Genomic DNA, 21,627 nt, shown 5'->3' on the forward strand with positions numbered 1-21,627 from the left:
CTGTACATGCTGCTAACAGCCACCTTTATCACACTTCTGATGCTATTATACTATTATACTATTAGCGCTTTCTTGTGAAACTTAAAACCCAAAATGTTTTATTCAGCAAGGTTGTGACAACTTTCGTTCTACACAAGGGAGGTAAGTCTATTTTGACTCTAGCATTGTCTCCCCTGACAAAAAAAAATAGTGAATAACATTCTGTTAGTACCAGCTCGTAGGTCTAGTGTTCTAATTTGTTTGTAATCTTTGTTGGCGGTTGCATATATATATATACCAAAATTTTTTAAGTGTTAAAATGTGTAATACCTGTTATTTTGTGCTTCAGTTGTCCAGAAATCATGGGTCGATCGTCAAAAGACAAACGTGATGTTTACTACCGCCTGGCGAAAGAAGAAGGCTGGAGAGCACGCAGTGCCTTTAAGCTGCTTCAGATAAACGATGACTTTAACATATTTGAAGGTAATGTGACAAGCCCTTGTGCTACTATCATTGTATAGCATATATGAAAATAACTGACTCGATTGTTCAAATGTCCGAAAGAAGCACCATAGAAAATCACCATAAAATTACTATAGAAATTCAACAGTATTGTTGACCGTCTTCAAAGAGAGAGAGAGAGAGCGATGTAATGTGCAGACAGAATGAGATTTTATAACAGATGCTGCAAAGCTTGAATCATTTATCACTATATAATATCTGTGAATTTGATATACAGCAGTATTTAATATTTTAAAGATTTGTTTTTTAAACATGCTTGTGATTATGCCCAGTTGAAAGCCTTCCTGTTATTTTCAGGCGTTAAGAGAGTGGTTGATCTGTGTGCTGCTCCAGGAAGCTGGAGTCAGGTGTTATCAAAAAAACTAAGGTAAATCACTGTCATAATTATCTGAGAAACTTCAAATGTAGATAGTATTAACATGCTGTTCTTGGATATTCACCACAACTCTTCAAGGGAAAGGCCTCAGTGAATAGCTAGATGCAGTTAGTATAAAGACTACCTTGAAAGTAAACTCTACAAATCTACAATAGCGACAACTGTAATTTACACACAAAAAATTCAGTTACAGAATACTTCATTCAGAATATATCTTTGTCTCCCTCATAGTTCTACGAAAAGATCATATATGAGTAAAAATACTATCTGCAGACACAAAGCTTGGAAAAGTGAGACACAAAGAATGAAATTGATTTCTCCCAAAGCTTACAAAATGCTTTAATACTTTACAGTTAAGTGATACAAAATTTTGACAAGGTTTTCTATGTTTGCTTATTGTCTTTTATCTACTGTTTACAATGTAAATCTGTATCAAAATGAGCAGCTGATGACCACCGCAGCATGGCGTTCAGTGACTCAAAATTTTTAAAAAATCTTTGGTTGGATGCTAAAAATGTGGTTAAAGGAGAAAGAAGTTGCTTAAGAGTATTTGTTCCCTCCCTTAACTGATCTTTTTCTCTTCACTACAATGCCCAACTTAAAAAAAAAAATACTGTGGTACAGTGCCAAGAGATCAGCTGAAGGCTGCATTGTGTATAGTGGCACACTTTTAGTTAATTTTGTACTGTAACTTTCATTTGTAATCATCAGTTTTCCCTTTATGTACTATTTAGTACAAAATACTAAATTATTTTCTTCAGTACATGAATAAAGACTAGATTTTTCTCTTTAGATTCTGATCATTCTATTCCTTTTTTATTCAGAGGGCAGGAAAACAAAGAAGCAGATGTCAAAATTGTGGCAGTGGACTTACAGGCTATGGCCCCTATCCCAGGTGTCATTCAGATACAAGGGGATATTACTAAGGTAAGAAAAGAGAGATGCATGTCTTGTAAATTTCACAAAATCCTCTCAGCTATCCTGCTGATTATAGAAACTAACATATACACAAACATACATAATGAGAGAAAACACACCATACTGCCATAGCTATCCTTTTGATTGTGTAAACTGGTAAATATAGCACCTGGCTGTCCTAGCTGCCCTGCTGATTGCATATAATTATATATATAGAATATGGTATTTCTAGCTATCCTGCCTATAAACTATTAGGTTACCCTCCCCTTCCTCCCTCCCACATGACTGAAGAAGATATCTTTGAGCAATTGCTTCAGCATTAAAGAAGAATGTCTCTGTTAGTTTATTAGGCATATAGTAGACATTGCTTGTGCCTGTTTGCATGACATTCCTTAGATGTTTATACATATTTATTGACTTTCTCTCATCCTTTTTTTCTATTTTGGGGTAGGGTATTTGCTGTTGCCTCAGGTGTAAAATGTATAAGTAATTAAATAACTAACAGACATGAAGATCATGCACTTCCAAATCAGATAAGCACAAACCATATAATTCATTAGTTTAAGGGAGGAGATGTTTCCCCTCATACTACTACACTGATAATTTACTTTGGTAATCATACCAAAATATATTTTTTAAAATTCTGTTCCACTTTTCCTTTCTAGTTTTCATACCTTAAAAATCGCTTTCCTTTAGTTTGCTATCAGCAAAATATATTTATGATCACTTTGCATTTGCAAAAAAATTTACTGTGCTACAACCCAAATCAAAGTAACAAAGACAACTGAGTTGACATCTTTGGACAGCAACATTCATAGTAAATGTGAATAGTATTTGAGGAAATATTTGCTATTCGGTAGACAGTTGAATGCACATTAGCCTTTTTATATTTAAAATGTGTTATCTAAAGGCATAAAAAAGTTTTCTTCTTTGTGTTCATGTTTATTAGACCATGTTGAAAATTATTATTTATAATTAAGTCAAATACATTTCAATGTCAGCACTTCCTTTCACTTTTTCTTTTTAAGTATCAGAAATGTTTATTTATTTAGTTTGGTATACAGCACGTTTACTTTTGCAATATATCTGCATTTGATCAGTGAGATTCTGTAACACAACCCAAAAGAAAGTAGCAGAGCATGCTAAACCCCGTATAGTAAGTTAAAAATTGTTTATATGACTTACTAGTGAGTACATAAAAGAATGTGGTCATTATTTGGCATATCCTCTCTCAGAAATCCACTGCAGAGGAAATTATTGGCCACTTTGAGGGTCAGCATGCAGACCTTGTCATTTGTGATGGTGCTCCAGATGGTAAGAATGTTCATCTTTCTTTTCTTAAATGTTTGCTGTTTGCGACCTTGTTTGCACTGATGTTTAGATCATTGGTGAGTTTTGAGAAGTGCTAGCAACGAATGCAGTCACTGTGGGACTTGTTTTCTCTTCCAGTGACTGGTCTTCATGACATTGATGAGTACATCCAAGCTCAGCTTCTCCTTGCTGTGAGTTGTGACCCTTTAATGCTCAGATTACCTGGGGAGTTCCATACATGCATCTCTCAAATGTCACAATCATATTTTGCAAATATTTTGAGAAATGCTTCTCTTGAAGATGTTTTTTGGAAAGAACAGTTATAAAAATGTATTTATACCTATTTGAAATATCTGACTGAGAAACCTATGATCACATACTTTACTTTCATGGGTCATGAGTCCTGAATCTTTAATGTATATTAACAGTGAGAGTATATAGCTCTTGGTGTGGTTGGTGAAGTAGGGAGATATTTTGACATTTCATGGGTTGTTTTTTTTTTTCAGGCTTTGAACATTACAACTCATGTCTTGAAGCATGGAGGCACATTTGTGGCTAAGGTAACCTTCAGCATACATTTTTTTCCATATCATTGAATTTTTCTGAAAACTGTGAAGGTGTTGTGTTGCTTAGTTTGAATTTATCAGCTTATGCCAATTTAAGCAAAATCATTATTTTACTTTCTTTGATCTTACTTCAACACACTAAATGAAAAACTTTTTTTTTTTCTTTTTTTTAATTCAATCCTGAATATTTCATTTTCTGTGTTTCACTTTTTCTTTCTACTTTTCATACCTTGAAAGTTTAGTCGTTTTTCTATAGTTTGCTATCAACACTAAATAAAAGTTGAGAATGTGTGACTACTTTTTTGTACATTTATATTTATTGAATGTTTAATTATTTGTCTTTTTTTTTTTTCTTCCAGATATTCCGTGGAAAAGATGTTACTTTACTGTACTCACAACTAAAGATATTCTTTCCTCTTGTTACTGTGTACAAACCACGTAGCAGCAGAAATTCTAGTATAGGTGGGTATGCAATATTCCGCTCAAAGGTATTTCGTTTGACTAAAAATCTGTCCAGATCAATTTGTGTATGGAAAATGAAGCTTAAAATGTTCTTATGTTCAGTTGTCTTTGTATCTTTGTTTTATTTATTTTTGAAAGAATAATAGTTTATGTAATTTTACGTATTGAAACCTTCTTCTGATGTTATCATCCTTAACAGATCTACTGTCTTCTGTATATGTATGTAGGTGTGTGAGTAGGTATATATACATGTCATGACATTAATGATTCAACTTGTCTATACAGAAGCTTTTGTGGTCTGTCAGAACTACAGCCCTCCACCTGGCTACATACCCAACATGTCTAACCCCCTACTGGATCATCATTATGGTACAATTTATGGTTTTATAAAATTAAAAAAAAAAAGCTTCGCATACTTATAATCTGACATATGTAACGTTCTAATAGCTGAATTTTTTTATAACGGTATAATATAAGCTTATAAGGTAATCGTATTTAATTATTCCACATTGTGTTCAGGATTCATTAGAGATTATTTCATGAAATTTAATGCAAGAAATGTTTTCTTTTGCATAAAACTTAATTTTATTTAAAACATAATACATATTTTTTTCTGCTGCAGATGTTGACTTTAATAGCTTAGAGGGACCCAATCGTGTGATCGTACCATTTCTGGCATGTGGTGATCTTAGTGGTTTTGACTCAGACAAAACATATCCATTAGAGGTAATATGATGTATGCATTATATATGTCATTACGAGTTCATCATTAGGTTAATTATATATTTGTAAATGAGTTCTTTAATGAACAAATCTCAAACCTTTATGCCCATCTATCCTTTTTTAACTCTCTGGCTCTTTAGTGACTATCAAGGCCAAACTGCCCACTTGGATCCCTCATATTCAATCATTTAATTTTAAGCAAAAAGGAACAAAATCCAAGCATTTAGCTAGGTGACTCACATTTGAGCAGTGTTACATCCCTTAACATAGGAAGACATTAATTTGAAGATTTGAATTTTTCCAGATGTACCTTTCTTTTCAAACATGATGGTTACACAAATGTACGCACAAAGATCACTGGCGGTTTTTCACCATTTTTTTAGCCTATTCCTGACACTAAAGTTGTTTTTCATTATATTATGTTTATTTATTTCTACATGTTGTGGGATCATTAAAATCCACTAAATACAGGATTAGACATTGGAGTAATCATCAATTGTGCTTAAGCCTTTTTTGATTATTGAAATTCTCCTTTTGGAATTATTACTTGATATAGCTAATTTTCTTTGGCTTTACTAGAATGTGCTATCTCACAGTGAGATGAGGTAGGATTGGTTTCTTTCTCCTACCTTTGAATTTAAGTTATAATTTTTGATTTATCCTCCTCTCATGTTTAGTGTTTTATGATTTTTTTAAAAATGCTTAAGATTTGTGCATACCTCCAAAATCAAGGCAGGGTCTTAATCTTTAGGCATTTTCTTTCATGTTTAATTTGCCGTTGTCAGTAACTATTTTTCTTTGATTTTTTTCTCTTTTTTTTAAAGCTTGTGAAAGGTCAAGAGTATTCTTACCATGAGCCCACACAGCTGCCAATCAACCCACCTTACAAAGAAGCATGCTACCTTCGGAAGAATGATTTACTGGCAAAACCAAAGGTTTCTGCAGAAGACAAAGACAAAAGTGCACCACAGCAAGTGAATGTAGAACAGGCATCATCCTCAGACTGTCAAAATGAAAATGATGCAACCAGTCCTTTGTGCTCAAGCTTACAGAAATCTTCACTGCATGCAGAGTAGTGAGGAAAAATATCCAATAAAGTCTTCTGCTGATAAAAAAAAATGGCATGCGCTGGTGTTTCAGGTTGAAAGTGATTTTTTTTTTAAATCTTGATGCACCATGTCCTCTAGGAGGCAGATAGCTGAGTGGTTAGAGCACTGGCGTCTGAACTGAGAGCGCGCTGGTTCAATGCTCAATTAGCGCAGCAAACTTTCCCCAGTCGACCCAGCTGGTGGGAATGGGTACCCAACCCCTTGGAGGTTGGGGAAGGTAAGGCAGTGAGGGAGAGGAGATGGGCACCACCCTCATGTAAAGCTAGCCCTGAGGTCTCTTAACCTCCCCCCCCCCTCCCCCGACCTGAATAGGTTAGAGCAGGGGTGGGCAATTAATTTTCCCAAGGGACCGAATGAGAAATTGGGATGGTTTTAGAGGGTCAGACTAATATAGTTAACTCAGTTTTACCCAATACTGTATATATATATATACTGGCGGGCGGGCCGGTCAGAGACAGGAGGCGGGCCTGATCCGGCCCGCGGGCCGGCCTTTGCCCAGGTCTGGGTTAGACCGTTAGAGGATGACCTGTACCTTTTTTATCATCTTCTCTTCCTCATCATGACTGTCTGTCATATCAATCTTCATTAGTACATTGGTCATCATTTTTTTAAAGGGATTGTAAAAAGAACAAAAACGACATAAGGGGCACATTTGTTTTGTCCCAAGCATCCAATAGTTTAATTTTCATTCCTTCATCCCTTGACTGATACCAGCTGTCGAACAGTCATGCAGGTCCACTGGCACTGGTTTGCGTCTGACATATGCGTATGTCGTAGATTATATGGAATTCGCGAAGAATTTTATAAAGGCGCTAAGCAAGAACCGGGAAGAGAACTCTTCCAGACAAAAAGTAGCCATTTGCTAGTGATTGCCTACCTTAGACCGCAAATGTGATTTGAATTTCGCTCCTGGTACGCTCGAGAGGTTTGTTTTCGGTGATGATCGACAGACTCGTGTGTGTATGTTATATGTTTAACTCCTAGTTAGAAGCGGGCGTATTGTAAAGAATAATATTTATTCAGCATGTCAATTTTTCATCGTTCGCATCTGCCTACCAACACGCTCAATGCATAGGGTAACTGTAATTACTAACACATTAACGTATTCGAAAAATAATTTTGAAATTATAAGTTGTTTTCTGTGTATGTTGCATTGCTGGCGCTACTCCGAGACACCAAAAAAAAAAACCCCACTATTTCCAAATTATTTCGTTTTCTTTTGTTTTCACAAAACTTTCCGTGGAAGAAAACTTGATGTGAACAATGCGTCTACCTGTTTACACAGTGTGAAAAAATATCCTACTGTTTTGATGTTAATTACTTTTGTTTTCAAAGCAGGAAAAATTATCACTTTGTGGGGAACTTAACAGGAAAAATAAGCGCATCCAGCTGGCTTTACGTAAACATTTTTGTTAGCAAATACTTGAGGAATGGTAAATGGTAAAGCTGAATTACTTGCGTATCATGACAGTCAACTCTCAAAACTTTATCAGCTTTGAACATCTCTTACATCCATATGCTGCTGACTGTACAATTTCTTTTTCTAGTACTTTGTGAGAAATGCAGCTCGGCAGACTACAACATTTATTTTATTTTCTCAGCATCTGTCTTAATCAAGGTACAGATCGATATGACTATCATTTTTTTGTTTTAGAAGTCTTTTTATTATTTGTGTATACCCAACAGGTGGCGTGTCACTCTATATAAGCAGTAATCTTATCTTCTTTTGCCATTTCTTGGGTAGAGACATGTTGAGATTGTCAAAGGTAGGAACTTTCCTTGTTTGCATTTCACATTGTGTTAAAACACAAGCTATTTAGGCATGTAGGTTATCATTTTCGTCTCTACCTCAAGTTTTGTTTGATAATTTGAAAACCACTGATTGCAGGCTTAAAACTACACACTGGGAGGCGATTGATAGACCCAAGAAAATGTAAACCATTTACGGGTGTATAAACTGTATATAAAAAACAAGTAAATGGCAACTTTTAATATGTACTGAGGCACTTGTTTTGTCTTACTCTTTAATGAAATGTATTAGTAAATAGGGAAATAACCTATAAAATCCTGGCCTGTCCATTGCTAAAGTGTGTAAACGATAATGATATGCTCTGATGATAAAATGTTGGAAGCTTTGAATAAATCACACTTGTGTGCCTTAATTCTTCCTGCTCTGAAGATTTAAGTTCATCTCCATACTTTTGGGGCCGCCCAAGAACACATCTCACTCGCACTTTATTCACAATTAAGCTTTGGTTGTTTTTCTTCTGTCATGTTTTTGGGGGATGGTATACAGGAGGGTTTTTAAAAATCGAAGGATTTATTCTCTATTATTATGTAGCCTTATAAGACATACCATACTATATTAATTTACAATGGCAAAAAATGTTTCATGATCTCTCTTAGATGCTGTGCATACTAACAGTTTTGATGAATGTTGCTGCACCTGCACTTGCAGCAGTATCTTCCAGTTGTGCTGCACTTCAAGATCCTACAGTGCAATATTTTGATCTTCGTCTTCCAAACATGGATGTGCCAAGCACTTCATTAACAACCTACATATGCAAAGCATTTGAGGCAAATCTTCAGCTACCTAATTTTTTAGATGCCTGTAGATTTACAATCAAGATGAAAAGTTTTGTTTTCATCTTTTCTGAACTGCAGAAATAATTTATATTTATTTGAATTTGCATAACTAAAAATAACTATAAATTCTGATTAGTTGTCCACTTAAGTGTAATGGATGTGCTCATCAGCATTGTTTATTTCAAACAAGTGTTAAGTGCAAGAAAATTTCAAACCATTATTTTCAACTTAAAAAATTTTTTGAAAGCATTAAACAGCATGGCTAACATAAGAGTTGATATTCCTTTTGCTCTCTGATGACCCTACGGTATTCCTATACCAGAACTACCACATATGTTTTAGTTACTGTGCTGCAAAATAGGGAAACTCTCCCCTTCCAGATCTGACACCTATCCACCATCAGATCCTTGAAACATGCAGTAAAAAACACATCTCTTCTATGAGCATTATTCCTAATAACACTTGGTGTGATATAGCCTTAGCTGCTGGCATGGTGTAAAACACTAACAAACCCAACAACAATCCACAATGCTAGTCCACCTTCTGTCCCTTTCTTTTACTTTTTCTCTATAAATCCACTTGTTTATTTATGCAGATTCACAAAACTCTCAATCCTTACTGCTTGTTCCAATTCCTCTTTGCATCTTCTGTGTTTGTCTTTTATTACTTGTCTGCGCAATTCTTAATCCTTCACATGCTGCCCATGTATCTTGTCTCAAGGGCTGAGAGCATGCTCGAGCCTTCATGACCATGATCGTGCACTATATAAATCATGTTTTTTATTATTATTATTTATAATGTAAAGTCAGGTGATTTGTCTGTGTCTTACTGAACAATATTCTACTTGTTCACAAAAAAGTAATGAATATAAATATCTTTGACAACCAAATTGAGACTGGACATGTAGCAGTTTTGTCTCTAATGAACGAAAATTGCAGATTCGTTGATATAAAAGCAATAAATTTTGACTCTGAACTAGGATTAAGTGAAGTTGTTGAAACCCTTTTCTCTTTCTTTAGATTCCTCTTCCAAAAGATCAAGAATACCATGCAGTAGCCTTTGAGCCTCTGATAGCAAACAAGGCTGTGATGCATCACATGATTCTCTTCAGCTGTTCTGGAATGGCAGATGAGGTATTTTAGTTCGCATAATTTATAGTTTTGCTTCATCTTAACCCTCTTAGTGTGATGAGCCACAGTCAGGCCCGTTCTTAGCCCCCGCGGGGCCGAGGCAAAGGGCATGTGCGGGGCCCTCACATAAATCCAGCAATAGCTCAATGCACGAACGTTCATGCGCGATAAATCCTCGGTGTCCAGCAGCCTTCTGTCTCCAAGCGTGTCCAGCGAGAATGTGATATGGCTGACTACACTTCCATATGCCTAGTTACCAATCAAAATCAAAAGCGCGGGGCCCATTGAAGCGCAGGGCCCTAGGCAGATGCCTCGTCCGCCTGCCCCTAAGCACGGCCCTGGCCACAGTCGTGGCTTTGCCAGGAAGCACGGGAAAGTTGATTTTCAATACTTTTATTGCAAAGTTCAAGTTTTCTCCTTTCCAAAAATATGTAGGTTTCTTAGTCTAATGTTTATTTCAGAGCAACAATAATAAAAAAAACAATTTTTACCCACTGTCATCTTCACAGTTTTCAGTTATGAGCCAGTCATTGTAATATATTTGTATGTGTTACTAAAAGGGTTTAATTGCGCCCCCTCCTGCAGCTCTGCATCCTGCCTTTCCTGCATTAATGTCAGTAAAATGATTTAAATGCACAGCACGAACTTACATTATTTGTTTTTTGTTCTGCTGATATGATGGAGCATAAGCTTGAAGGACTGAGTTCACACATCAGTGCAAACATGCTGAGACGTAATAAAAAAATACTGGAAATGAGTGCTTTTTAAGAAAAATTATCCCATGTTTGTTGTTGGTTTGTGGTTTTTTTTTTTTGTTGGTACAAGTAAGGATTAAGGTTCCATCCCCAAGTGTCCACATAGGCAGTGAACTGTAATAAAGTGTTTCACAATGTCCGGGGTATGGCATGTAGCCTGATCTTTTCTTCTACTTTTCACCTTGCCTGATTAGGCTGCTGAGTGGGTAAAGACACCACAAACCTTAGACTTTCAGCTCCTATGCCAAGTACACCACCAGTCTGCGGGGACAGTCTCCAGTTTGTTGTAAAGAAGCCTCACTAAGCATTCAAATATGGCTTGTGGTAGATATATAAGTTTTGATTTTTTTAAACAAATTACACAAACGGTATTTGGATTTTTGACAATTGCATGAATTTTGATAATGGAAGATTTATTCCTTAAATATCATTTACAGCTGAATTAGTTTGGCATACGTGTCGACCGCAATCGCTAGACAGTAGCGCCTGCGCCCTTTTAAATTTTAGATATGTGTTTTCAGATGTTTGAAAAACACCAGTGTGGAAGTAATGATAACCACTGCAGAACATGGATGGCACAATGGTCAATGGGTATTGAAGGGGTTATCTGCTCTCACAATCAAGCTGGTGTTCGCTTTGGAGGCAGTGAGAGTTCTCAACTTCTGCTACAGATCCATTGGAATAATGAAGCTCTCAAGTCTGGTCTTACTGGTAAATGGGACAAATTAGTTCTTGTTAAGAGTAAATCCATTAAATATGGATTATACATGGTCTATTATTATGTATACCTATTTTATACTTATGTATTTAAATGCTGTATTTTTTCCTGAATTAAGCTACTGTCTGCAGTATTTCAGTGTCATGTTATAAATATTATGAAAAAGTTGGGTAGCAAAATATAGTTGGAAAAATTAACCCTAATTCTTACCAAAACTAACTGTACTTTCAAACATAAACATGCAACCTATAAACATGTGTCTAACTCATCTAAACAAAAGCAGTTACAAGCTACAGAATTTGCATTATTGAAATCCTGGGTCAAGATTCAACACCTAATACTCAGATATTAAATGGCTTTTTTCAGAAGTCCATAATATTTTACAAGACTGCTGTTGCAATTAACATGCTGTTCTCAGATAACTCTGGCATGCGAGTATACTTCACCTCCAAGTTGCGTCCATACAACCTTGGCCATGTTCAGGTGGGTCAGCAAGATGTGGAAATCCCACCGGGTGCGTTGCGCCATGCTGTGAGTGGGGGCTGCAGTGGGCAGTGTACTCAACAGCTTCTGCCACACCCCATTCACCTGACATCGGCACACATCCACATGCATTACCTTGGTCAGTTCAGTATCTAACTTGTGTTTGACATGAACTCATTTAGCATAGACATTACTATTATGCAAATTACTAATTGAGCTCAACATTGCTTATTTTGGTCAAACTACCTGCCACTAGGTTTCCTTGTCCACCCTATCTACTCTGACCAGTTTTTACCACTGTGTTGGCCACTCTTACCTGCTTTGACCACTGATTGTGCTGATTTCTGCTTGCAGGTGCAGGAGGTTGGCTGGAAGTAGTCCACAGCAATGGTACAACAACACAAGTTTTGTTTGATGATAGCTACGATTACAACCACCCTGTTTTGCATGTCCTTGACAACATAGTAACTGTTCTACCTGGTAAGATACCTTTTTTTTTAAAAAGTTAATCTAAGAAAGTAGAACCTTATCTGCTCAGCCTTTACTTATTTTCCAATCATCCCTTTCATGTCCTGCTTTTATTCTTTACAGCATTTATTGCTTATCTGCAGAATATAGTTTTATTAAGCTATCAAGCAGATTTTTTTTTATTGCTCAAGATATCATGTTTCACCAACATTTGCTTTAGTACACTCGTGCCTAAACTATTAGTTAACCATGCTTAAAATTAAGTCTTATAGTTAAAAGAAATCAAAGAAAATTCTTCTTATCTTAAATAACATTTTCTTGAAACTAGGCGACTACCTGCGCTTGACGTGCCTTTTCAGCTCAAAGGATGGTGCCCAGAAGAGAACTCAGACTATTTACTTTGGTGAGGGATCTGATGTGAGTGCTCAAGTTATATATTCAGTCATGCCAATAAACGTAATTTTAATGCTACTCTTAATCCTCTCCAGATCTATTTCTATTCATAGGCTGCTCAATTGGGCACTGTCATTTTCTATATAACACCTACCACTATTGTCTCTATGGGCAGTGGTGGGGAAAGGCACATAACTCCATCACATATAGTTTGTTTGCATTATATTCTTTTCAGGGTGAGATGTGCTATGCATTTATTTCCTATTTTCCTCTGGTCCATGGATTTGATCAGTGCCTTCAATTTGATGTGCATGAAGTCAACTGTGCTCCAAATGGATGTAAGAAAATTTTTTATCTAAATCCATTTAAGCAAAACTCTTCATTAACTTCCTGCAGGTAAAAGTTTTTTCTTTTTTGCAGATTCTGAATATTTGTACTGCATTAGTCGGGGTCAGCAAGACATAATCTCTCATTTTCTACCCGCTGCTCAAGAGGCTTGCAACAACCATGAAACTGACATCTCTTGTGATCTTAAGAGCACTTGTGTACAAGCTATGAATTCTCTGTATGATCACAAATGTATGCAGGTAAGCTGCAACTTGTGCACAATTATTATTTCGAAGAACATTTTTTATCGGCTGCAGTATTTATCCAATATGTTTGACTGCATTGCAGGGTCGAATTGGTCACTACTTCAAGACTCGCATCCTGCCATCGTTACCCAGTTGGAAGCAGACTGCTGTTGTACAGGATCATTATATCAAGCAGTGCACTCAGTCGACCATAATGTAACATTTGATAAAGAACACATTTTTTTCCCATTCATTTATCACATCATGCAGTGTTGTCAACAAGCTATATGTACAAACACAATACACACAGAAAATATACATTTTTCTTTCAAAAATAAACTGAACATCAATTTGACAGAAATGCTGCCAACTCCAGAACATAATAGTACATTTACCGACATGATTTCTACCAGCCACACGCAACAGAAAGCATATCCAATTATCACTTACACTTTTAAAAAAAATCACAGGTCCAATAAAACAAATTCATGCTTGTGCGCTTTCAAATCCATCTTTCACACTTTCATTACTAAATGCCTAATACTGAATAGACTTTTTTTGCCACATACCATCTGAATCTACAAACAGCAGTATAACTAACATAGCAGTGTACCTTAAATCTAAGTACAAGGTCCCAATTGAGCATTTTACATTGTTTAAGGATTCCACAAACCATTTCCAACTAAGCGCTCTGTCTTACAGTTTCACTCTCTCCTCTCATTCTTTCTAAAAGTCATTTATGCAAGCTCACCAGTAACACTGCCTGAGATCATCAAAAACAAGCATTGCACGCTTGCACTAGATATACACATTAAATGTGGGGATGACCACAAATATTCACAACTTTACATCTGTCAACAAATCTTCAACACCATCACACTCATGACAATGCATCTCACACTATAGCTGCCTTTTTGGTTCAGTTTTGGTGTTCTGGCAGGGCATTTTCTCCCCTTCTCCTGTCTGTGGGGCACAAAGTACAGTCTACACACTACAATTTATTCCTGCCTGATATGAAATTGCATTGCAAAACAATGTAAGCATCCAATATACACAGCAGTGAAATTCACAACAGCACGAAGCAACTGTGACCCCCCCCTTTTATTTTTTTATCTTTTTTATCAAATCCCTTTTCAGGCTGGCAAAATCCATTTTGCCTACTTGCATTCTGCCATTCCACTAACATTTTGTTCTGTCACATGTTCATCACCATGGAAATCGACAGTTCCTACACCCTTCCTAAATAAAATATAATCCCAAGAAGTGGATTTGAACAGGTAAAACTTCGCCTTCATAATGAAACAAAACCAGAATGGCTTTTCTACCAACAGTTACAGACAAATAAGCTTGGACCAATGATCTTGGTTCTATCTGATATTCTTGTCAAGATTCACATAGCATTGGATCACCATCTTCCTACCACTGGGTAGCAAGTGTCGGCGATGGCACTGAAGAGTCCTTTACACAGTAGTGATGATAATGATGACATGGGCAAGGTCATGAATCTGCTCTACAAGACCTGTGCTGTGCCTTGCCACAACATCCATGGAAAAATCGCATGGCGGAAACACATGGACCACAAATGCAGCCTGCAAAACACAAATTAATTTTGAAATAATATGCTGACACAGTAAAACATGATAATGACCAACTTTATTAATCCCAGTGGCCAATTATACTCAGGAAGTGTACTCGGATACAAAAATAAACAAGTGATAAGGTTGTGAATCAGAGAAACTTAAAACACCCAATCTTATTTATATCTAGACTATTCTTAAGGCACCTACATCATTGCAAAGAACTGACAATTCATCTCTGGTTGGACTGCTGAGGGAACAAATGATTTCACATGCCTGTTACTTTGCGTACAGGCATAGCATACGAAGATCATTCAAAAGTTCTAAGCCTCACCCAGAAGGAGTTGCATAAACAAGACAGTTTTTCAACACAGTCCCCCTTGCATTAATGCAATTGGTCCAATGATGCTCAATCATTGCAATCCCTTCACAGAAGGTGGCATCCTGGACTATCAAAAACTCCTTCACAGTAAAATGGTGACCACATAGGTGGAATAGGAGTTTAGGAAACAGGTAAAAGTCAGAGCTACGTCTGGTGAGTAAAGGGGGATATGGTAGCAATTTAAAGCAACAGTTGGCTGCTTCACCTACTGCAACCTGACAGCGAACTAAAGCATGAGAACAACTGCCCTCAGCTTCCCTCTGAGTTTCAACTTGACTGCTTCCTTCAGTTGAGTTAATTATGTTGCATACATGAATAGTTTTTTTCCTTTTCCGGACAGTCTATCATGATTATGCCTCCAGAAGCCATCAACCTTGCCAACTAACGCTGCCTGCTTGAACTTCTTTAGGGGTGGAGAACCACAGTGTTTCCACTGTTTGCTTAGATTCAGGTTTCAAGTGATCAACTCAGGTTTCATCTTGTTACTAATCTGTGGTAGAAATTCTCAGGGTCAGCCTGGAACAGTCAGAAGTGTCCTGGAAATGTCAACCTTTTGCAGCTTCTGCTCTGGCAACAGCATTTTTTGGGACTCATCTTGCAGACAGCTTGCTCATCCCCAAGATCTCAGTTAAAACTGTGTGGATTGAACCAGAACTAATGCCTATGGAATTAGCTATCCGCTGGACAGTCATCTGTCATCTAAAACCTTACAGTGAATGGCATCAACTTGATCATCAGTGGTTTTGGACAACCTGGCCGAGTCTTTTGTGCTGACCTGCCCTTCTTAACTCAGCAGCCCACTTCTTTACAGTTGCATAGAAAGGGGAGTCCTCAGAAAGTGTCTGTACCATGTCCTTGTAGGTTTCCTTTGGTGTCGTATCTTTTGCAGATACTTTATGACTGCTTGGGCCTCTGTTTTGTCCATTTTTAGATTTGTCAGACTACCCTTCATCTTTGCACTGGCCTCACACGCACCACAAATGAAAATAAAAATATTAGTTTTATAGGAAGTGGTAGTGTGTTACCACAACAAAAATGTTCAGCTATGGTTCTTCTTTCTGGGTGAGGCTCAGAACTGTTTGAATGACCCTCGCATCGTTTACCCAAGTTCAATAAGACAAATGCTCCTTCTAGTACATGTTCTGGTATGGACAAAAATGCAGGATGCCTTTCTGACAATTTGCAATGACTGATAAAAATAGCTCAAAATGTTAGCTTGCAAGTAAATAATTCTTTTTTGCTGCTATGTTTAACGTGTCCTCTAAGTGAGATTTTCTCAGCCAGTGCCTGATTTGCACTGTAATTTTATAAAAGACATCACACTGTTCATCAATAAGGGAAGAAACTGCTGGTACCTTTAGGAATTGTTCTATGAATTACTTTATGAAATAATTAAAATAGTCAACCAATCAATATTTTGTTGAAGGTAGGCAATGAGTCAGCTGATCAAGAATCATGTTTGAGATGGGCCAGGGGATAGGGAATAGAAATATCCTCCCTTATCATCAAAGAGTAGTAATATTAGATTTGATGCAAGAAAAGAATAAAAAAAAAATCATAAGAAGAGTTGGACATGTGCAACAGTCATCTTCATTCCATATTTGTCACATCCGCCTATAACTGTTTTATGCCAGAAATCGCTTCTTTAAAATCATGAATGTTTATACTAAATTACGTTCTCCGAGCCTACCTGCTGTGATCCTGGTTGTGACACGTTTACAATGCCAGCAGCTAATTTGCTGCGAAGGTAGTCAATGAAGCCAATGGTCAGACTTTTAGTCTGTTCATTGACATCAAGTTGATCATGTCCACTGGGCACAGCCAGCAGCAAAGTGTAATCTCTCTCATTCTGAAACATTTTATAAGGCTTTTGTCTTACACACTAGCATAATAAACGTTATGCCTGAAACATGCATCTTCCTTTTTCTCTCCTACACATGCTCCCATCATTATGGTGAATCAAACTATATACATCTATGGGTAACTAGGCATGACAACTAAGGAGAGATTACCAGTTCACTTGAGTTTCTTAGTTCCCAAATAAAAGTTTCCAGCTCCCCAACAAAATTTCAACCAAAAATTGAAGTCAATCCTAACCAAACTCCACCACTATACTACCCTGACCATAAACTCAGCCCCTGAAGTTTGATGGTGCAAGATGTCCACACGCACATGTGTAAAATAACAACTTCATACTAAAAGTCCACCTTTCACATAACTGTCTATAAGCCAGTAAATGTGTATACATTTCTTTTTGTGACTGGAAATATTTTCATTTTCCAACACCACAGAGAAGCAGTATTTGGGCCAGGAGACTTACAATCATGCGCTTGGTCACCCCTTCAAGGTTTGGTGTTTCCAGGCGCATCCTTTGTGAGATACGTAGAGGTAAAGAGGCCCCAGAGATGAGCGGCTGTGGCAGAGCCTGATCTGGCAATTCCCGTGATCCTGACACAAAGTGCATCTGGACGTGACTCTGATCATTCTTCAGGGCCAACATGCCTGACCACACCAATGGGTAGCGCTGCAATCCATGTACAGAATGAGCAAACATTTAAGGCACTATTTCATAGGTTTTCTACAATAATAATAAATTCCAATTATCTTGAACTAAAACACTTCACATTCCTTGTATCATTTGTTTTATTAGTTATTGCCACAGATATTTTCCCAAATTTCATTTTTGTCTACTGAACCATAATTTTACTGAAGCATTAACTTCAATTATTACCCCAAGAATTGGTGGCAGCCTCAAAATGTGATGTCCAACCATTTCTGTCAGTAAACCTCGAGAAGGTGATGGTATTGGTGAAGGTGAACGCACCATTGGTAATGCAATGCCAGTTGGTAGGGGTCCTGATGGAGGAAGTTCTCCTTTCTTAATCAGTCGCTCTGCATCTTGATGTATCTGGCTTGCTGTAATAAAATTTTGGAAGGATCCTAGCACTGCATCTTTGCTACTGATAAATTGATGAGGATGCTGAGAGCCATATATCGTTCGGGGGTCAAATTGTACTCTACCAACACCCATGCCAAAAGGTGGTGGTGGTTGAAACACTTGCATGTCAGCAGCATACAAATGTGGTGGTCTTATTTCTCTATGAGCATTAGGTGGCCCACCTCCAGCTGGTGACACAAACGCAGATTCAAGTGACTGCCGCTCACCTACTTTACCACCTCGGTCCACATAATTGGGACCAGATGTCATGTTAAAAGGTGATGGTGAGGGTTTACTTCCTGAGCTGCCCCCACCTCGTATCTCTGATGATGAACTACGTGAGTCTGGGTCTGCCAGATTAAGAGGTACCTGCTGTATCAAGGATGTTGCAGAAGTAAGACCTAACATCTGACTTTCTCTGTGGGAAGAAAGTGGCGACATTTTGTGACTGCCATCTTGAACAACACGAGCAGCAAGCCCAGCTTCTTGCAAACTGCGCTCCATGCTTTGACTAGGCCTGCCTACACCTGGCTCATGTCCACTAGCAACCCACATCTCTTTCCTGGCTGCTTCCTTTGCTCTTGCAGCCTCTTGGCCTACTGCTGAGGTCCTGTTAGGTCCATCTTGAAGAGCACTGGTACGAACTAACTCCTGGACAAGTGCTACATTTCGGCCATGTTCCTGGGGCTCTCGGCCAGAGCCACTACCACGTGCAACCATGCTGCGCGCCACTTCATGTGCTGCATTGCGTGACATCAAAATCTGGCGCTGCTGATCTACCATGGATCCATGCATCATTATCACTTCATGGGAACTATGTGCAGCAGGCGGTTGTACTGGCCGCAAACTTCCATCATCTGAAAAATTCAGCATAATATAAAGACTTCAATAACTTTTCTGGTGTTTTATATATTTGTTCACTTTATCTTTTTCTTCTTTTTTATTTTTTTTTGTTTTTTGCTGCGCAATGAGCATTCTTCTGAATGGATACATGCGCATTACAAATAGACATCATCATCAATAACAAACCAGCATACTGTTACCTAATAAAGGTAGTGTAGGCAGAATGGGAGAAAAAAAAAGACTTATACAATCCTTGTCATAAAGTGAGGTAAGGAGATAAAGCATGTGCATCAACTAGCAAGCTGTCTTTATAATTTAATCCTTATTTTCCTAACAGTGGAAATACAAGTCTTTAAAACAGTCATCATGCCACTCTAACAGGTCTCAAAACCCATGTCTGGCCTCTCACCTTTGTGATATCTGACAACAAGAGTGGGGTCCTGATGAACTGGAGATGATGTGAGACAGTGAGCTTGGGTGGGTCCTCCTGGTCCAGGCAGTGAGTCCATGGGTCTTATTGGGTTTGGCAAACGCTCAATTACCTGTTTAATAGTAAAACTATGCTGCAGTGTTTTAAGGTAACATTATTTTAAGTTATGCTTTATTCTCAAACAAATCTTTGCATAACAGTGTGCTTTAATTCATAAAAGCTATTGTCACCAGGTAAAACTTGATTACAAGTTTCATGATGAAATGTAAAGAAACATTTAACAAAGAATCAGACAAGCAAGACTTCTTAAGACTGCACATCTTGTCTAAATCTTAGATTTAGTGTTCTACATTTTCGGTGTGAACAGTAAGATAAATTTAAAAAAAACTATGCCAAAGTTACACACACATATCTATATAAACAACTTTCAAGCATGCTGCCCACCTGCCCAACAGGACTAGCTGTCTTGGGAGACAATGAACGTGGCTGGCCTGCAACAACTCCTGAATATAACGTTCCTGCAGTAGAGGATGGAGGCATCTTCGACAAAGATTGATCCTGTAGAGAGCCTCGTCGCTGACCGAGCAGGTGACTTGTTATAGGAGGTGTCACTGATGTTGTGACATTTAACTGGCTGCTGGAGTTAACAATACTGGCAGCACTACTGACAAGTTTGGATGCCTCATGCTGTGCATGGGGTGAAGGGGGTGGCATTGGAGACAATGAGTGTGGGATAACTTGCACCCCATGATCCCCATGCACAACAACAAATCCATGAGGGGCAAGTCCTTGTCGCATTACAGCTGGTATCTGGTGCAGACTTGCAATGTGTCCCTGCAAGAGATGTTCTCGATCGTGACCTTGTGTCAAAAGTTCACTAGGAAGAGAAGGAGGTCGCATATCGCCCTGGTGTGGTGGCTGGCACCCAGGCCTCTCTCTCCCTGCATTTAGTACAGTTTGGCTGCTGTGGGCACTTGGGGGACGTCTGAGGGAAACTGGAGATGGGTTAGGGTCCATGTGTGGCATGACAGGTAATTGTACACTCTGAGGACGTTGGGGCTGCATGGATGACGTGGGTGACATCTGAGGAGGTGGTGGAGTGTTGATAGGTTGCTGCTGCCCTGCCAGCAAGCTAGCACTGGGCTGCATGCCACCAGGCCAGCTTTTGGTCATTCCTGGTGGCTGCTTTGGACTGCTCTGAGCATGAGGAGCTTGCACTAGAGCTGGCACAGGGGGCATGGTGGTTGGCGATGGAAGCCCAGTGTGTGGTCCATGTTTGTGTGTCACAATACCCCCAGCTGAAGAAACTGCTGAGCCATGTTGTCCTACTGTAATCACATTTACTGGTGCACCGGAGACTTTAGATGTTGTGTACCGCGGTTCTTGAGAGGCTGCTTGTGTAAACACTGATCCTGCAACTGAAGACATCTGCTCTCGTGAAACGGGGAAGGCAAACATTCCACTGCGACGACCATGTTCAGTCACTGCTGCTAGTGACACCACTGGCTGGGACATGGTAGTCAAGAGTGTCATGTGGGCCAGAGAAGCCTCTGCACTTCCCAGCCCACTTCTGCCAAAAGTCAATCCTGGCTGTGCTTGAGGTTGGTGATGCTGACTTGAGGGGGTGGTCATTTGTTCAAGGGGTTGACGAATTCCTTCTGGTTTCTTTGACCGCAAATTGAGTTCAGCCATTCCTTGAACTTGGCCTGGAGATGAAATGCCTGACTGAGAAACCTCCACAATTTGTGGTGACATTTTGCTGTGAGTAACTGAAGCAGTTGTAATAACAGACTGCCATGCCGCTGTGGATACAGGAGTTGTCTCCTGTTTAATCTGGGAACTCGACTTTCCACCTGTTGCAGCAGACTCTAGACTCTGAATGCTTCCTGGTGGAAAACAAGATGAATAGTTGTGGGGTAAATTTGAAGACAACTCTCCATAGCTAGCTGATCCAATGTGCACTTCCTGTTTGATTTTGCTAGCTTTTCCATGTAAACAAGTCTCCATGTCCAATTTAACTGCTTCTCCCAACAGAACAGAGCCTACTGACATATCTGTGCCTGACTTGCATGTCAATGCTGGCGGAATACCATATGATTCGGCTTTCATGTCAAGATCCATGGTTGGAAATTTTGATCCTGACATATTTTTGATACCATGAGAACTGTTCTGACCTGTTGAAAGACACAAATGCATTTAGTTATCCTTTCAGTAGCTGCTAATGCAAGTGCAAATCAAAATGTTTAGAATGTTTCCTGCTGTCATGGAAAACTGCAACCAGATTCAAAGATGCATTTTACACAATACTTTCTAAAAATACTTTCCTGCAAGTTAATTAAAAAATAGTAATCTAAGATCACTTGACAAAGAGCAAGCACACATTCTT

The 21,627-nt window shown here is 38.5% G+C and overlaps 3 protein-coding genes across 13 annotated transcripts in view; 2 read left to right on the forward strand and 1 right to left on the reverse strand.

Annotated features, from left to right (window-relative positions):
- The first annotated feature begins 145 nt into the window (after window positions 1-145).
- On the forward strand, window positions 146-5,976 carry LOC112557430 (putative tRNA (cytidine(32)/guanosine(34)-2'-O)-methyltransferase). 3 transcript variants are annotated; one of them, XM_025227273.1, is made up of 11 exons: window positions 146-203; window positions 329-462; window positions 799-868; window positions 1,702-1,804; window positions 3,031-3,109; window positions 3,245-3,297; window positions 3,613-3,666; window positions 4,032-4,134; window positions 4,420-4,503; window positions 4,757-4,860; window positions 5,682-5,976. In XM_025227273.1, exons 2-11 carry the CDS (start codon window positions 342-344, stop codon window positions 5,931-5,933), a joined length of 1,023 nt encoding a protein of 340 aa, XP_025083058.1. In that variant the 5' UTR covers window positions 146-203; window positions 329-341; the 3' UTR covers window positions 5,934-5,976. The 3 variants fall into 3 exon arrangements, with proteins under 3 accessions (XP_025083058.1, XP_025083059.1, XP_025083060.1); XM_025227274.1 differs by having other exon boundaries at window positions 153-217; XM_025227275.1 differs by having other exon boundaries at window positions 189-221.
- Window positions 5,977-6,866: 890 nt separating this feature from the next.
- LOC112557427 (dopamine beta-hydroxylase-like) lies at window positions 6,867-13,556 on the forward strand. 6 transcript variants are annotated; one of them, XM_025227270.1, is made up of 10 exons: window positions 6,867-6,891; window positions 8,373-8,543; window positions 9,572-9,685; window positions 10,959-11,148; window positions 11,574-11,777; window positions 11,993-12,118; window positions 12,435-12,523; window positions 12,735-12,837; window positions 12,920-13,086; window positions 13,175-13,556. In XM_025227270.1, exons 2-10 carry the CDS (start codon window positions 8,373-8,375, stop codon window positions 13,289-13,291), a joined length of 1,281 nt encoding a protein of 426 aa, XP_025083055.1. In that variant the 5' UTR covers window positions 6,867-6,891; the 3' UTR covers window positions 13,292-13,556. The 6 variants fall into 6 exon arrangements, 5 of the variants coding, with proteins under 5 accessions (XP_025083055.1, XP_025083053.1, XP_025083051.1 ...); XM_025227268.1 differs by lacking the exon at window positions 6,867-6,891 and adding an exon at window positions 7,019-7,042; XM_025227266.1 differs by lacking the exon at window positions 6,867-6,891 and adding an exon at window positions 7,085-7,584.
- Window positions 13,310-21,627, reverse strand: part of LOC112557423 (protein split ends-like) — a 45,670-nt gene continuing 37,352 nt past the window's right edge. For all 4 annotated transcript variants that reach the window (XM_025227253.1, XM_025227252.1, XM_025227251.1 and 1 more), the window contains 6 exons: window positions 19,686-21,415; window positions 19,221-19,353; window positions 17,762-18,825; window positions 17,351-17,554; window positions 16,721-16,879; window positions 13,310-14,660 (listed from right to left, as the gene is read on the reverse strand). In XM_025227253.1, coding sequence (XP_025083038.1) covers window positions 14,532-14,660; window positions 16,721-16,879; window positions 17,351-17,554; window positions 17,762-18,825; window positions 19,221-19,353; window positions 19,686-21,415 — 3,419 coding nt within the window. In that variant the 3' untranslated portion in view covers window positions 13,310-14,531. The remainder of the gene's footprint in view (window positions 14,661-16,720; window positions 16,880-17,350; window positions 17,555-17,761; window positions 18,826-19,220; window positions 19,354-19,685; window positions 21,416-21,627) is intronic.

This window comes from Pomacea canaliculata, linkage group LG2, assembly GCF_003073045.1.
Source record: "Pomacea canaliculata isolate SZHN2017 linkage group LG2, ASM307304v1, whole genome shotgun sequence".
NCBI lineage: Eukaryota > Metazoa > Mollusca > Gastropoda > Architaenioglossa > Ampullariidae > Pomacea > Pomacea canaliculata.

Excerpts from the sequence above, each read along its gene's own strand:
- LOC112557430 (XM_025227273.1), top strand. The coding sequence starts at position 342 with ATGGGTCGATCGTCAAAAGACAAACGTGATGTTTACTACCGCCTGGCG. Across the intron at positions 463-798 it reads TGACTTTAACATATTTGAAG|GCGTTAAGAGAGTGGTTGAT; the intron begins GTAATGTGACAA and ends TGTTATTTTCAG. Across the intron at positions 4,861-5,681 it reads ACAAAACATATCCATTAGAG|CTTGTGAAAGGTCAAGAGTA; the intron begins GTAATATGATGT and ends TTTTTTTTAAAG.
- LOC112557427 (XM_025227266.1), top strand. The coding sequence starts at position 7,483 with ATGCTGCTGACTGTACAATTTCTTTTTCTAGTACTTTGTGAGAAATGC. Across the intron at positions 9,686-10,958 it reads GTTCTGGAATGGCAGATGAG|ATGTTTGAAAAACACCAGTG; the intron begins GTATTTTAGTTC and ends ATGTGTTTTCAG. Across the intron at positions 11,149-11,573 it reads TCTCAAGTCTGGTCTTACTG|ATAACTCTGGCATGCGAGTA; the intron begins GTAAATGGGACA and ends TGCTGTTCTCAG.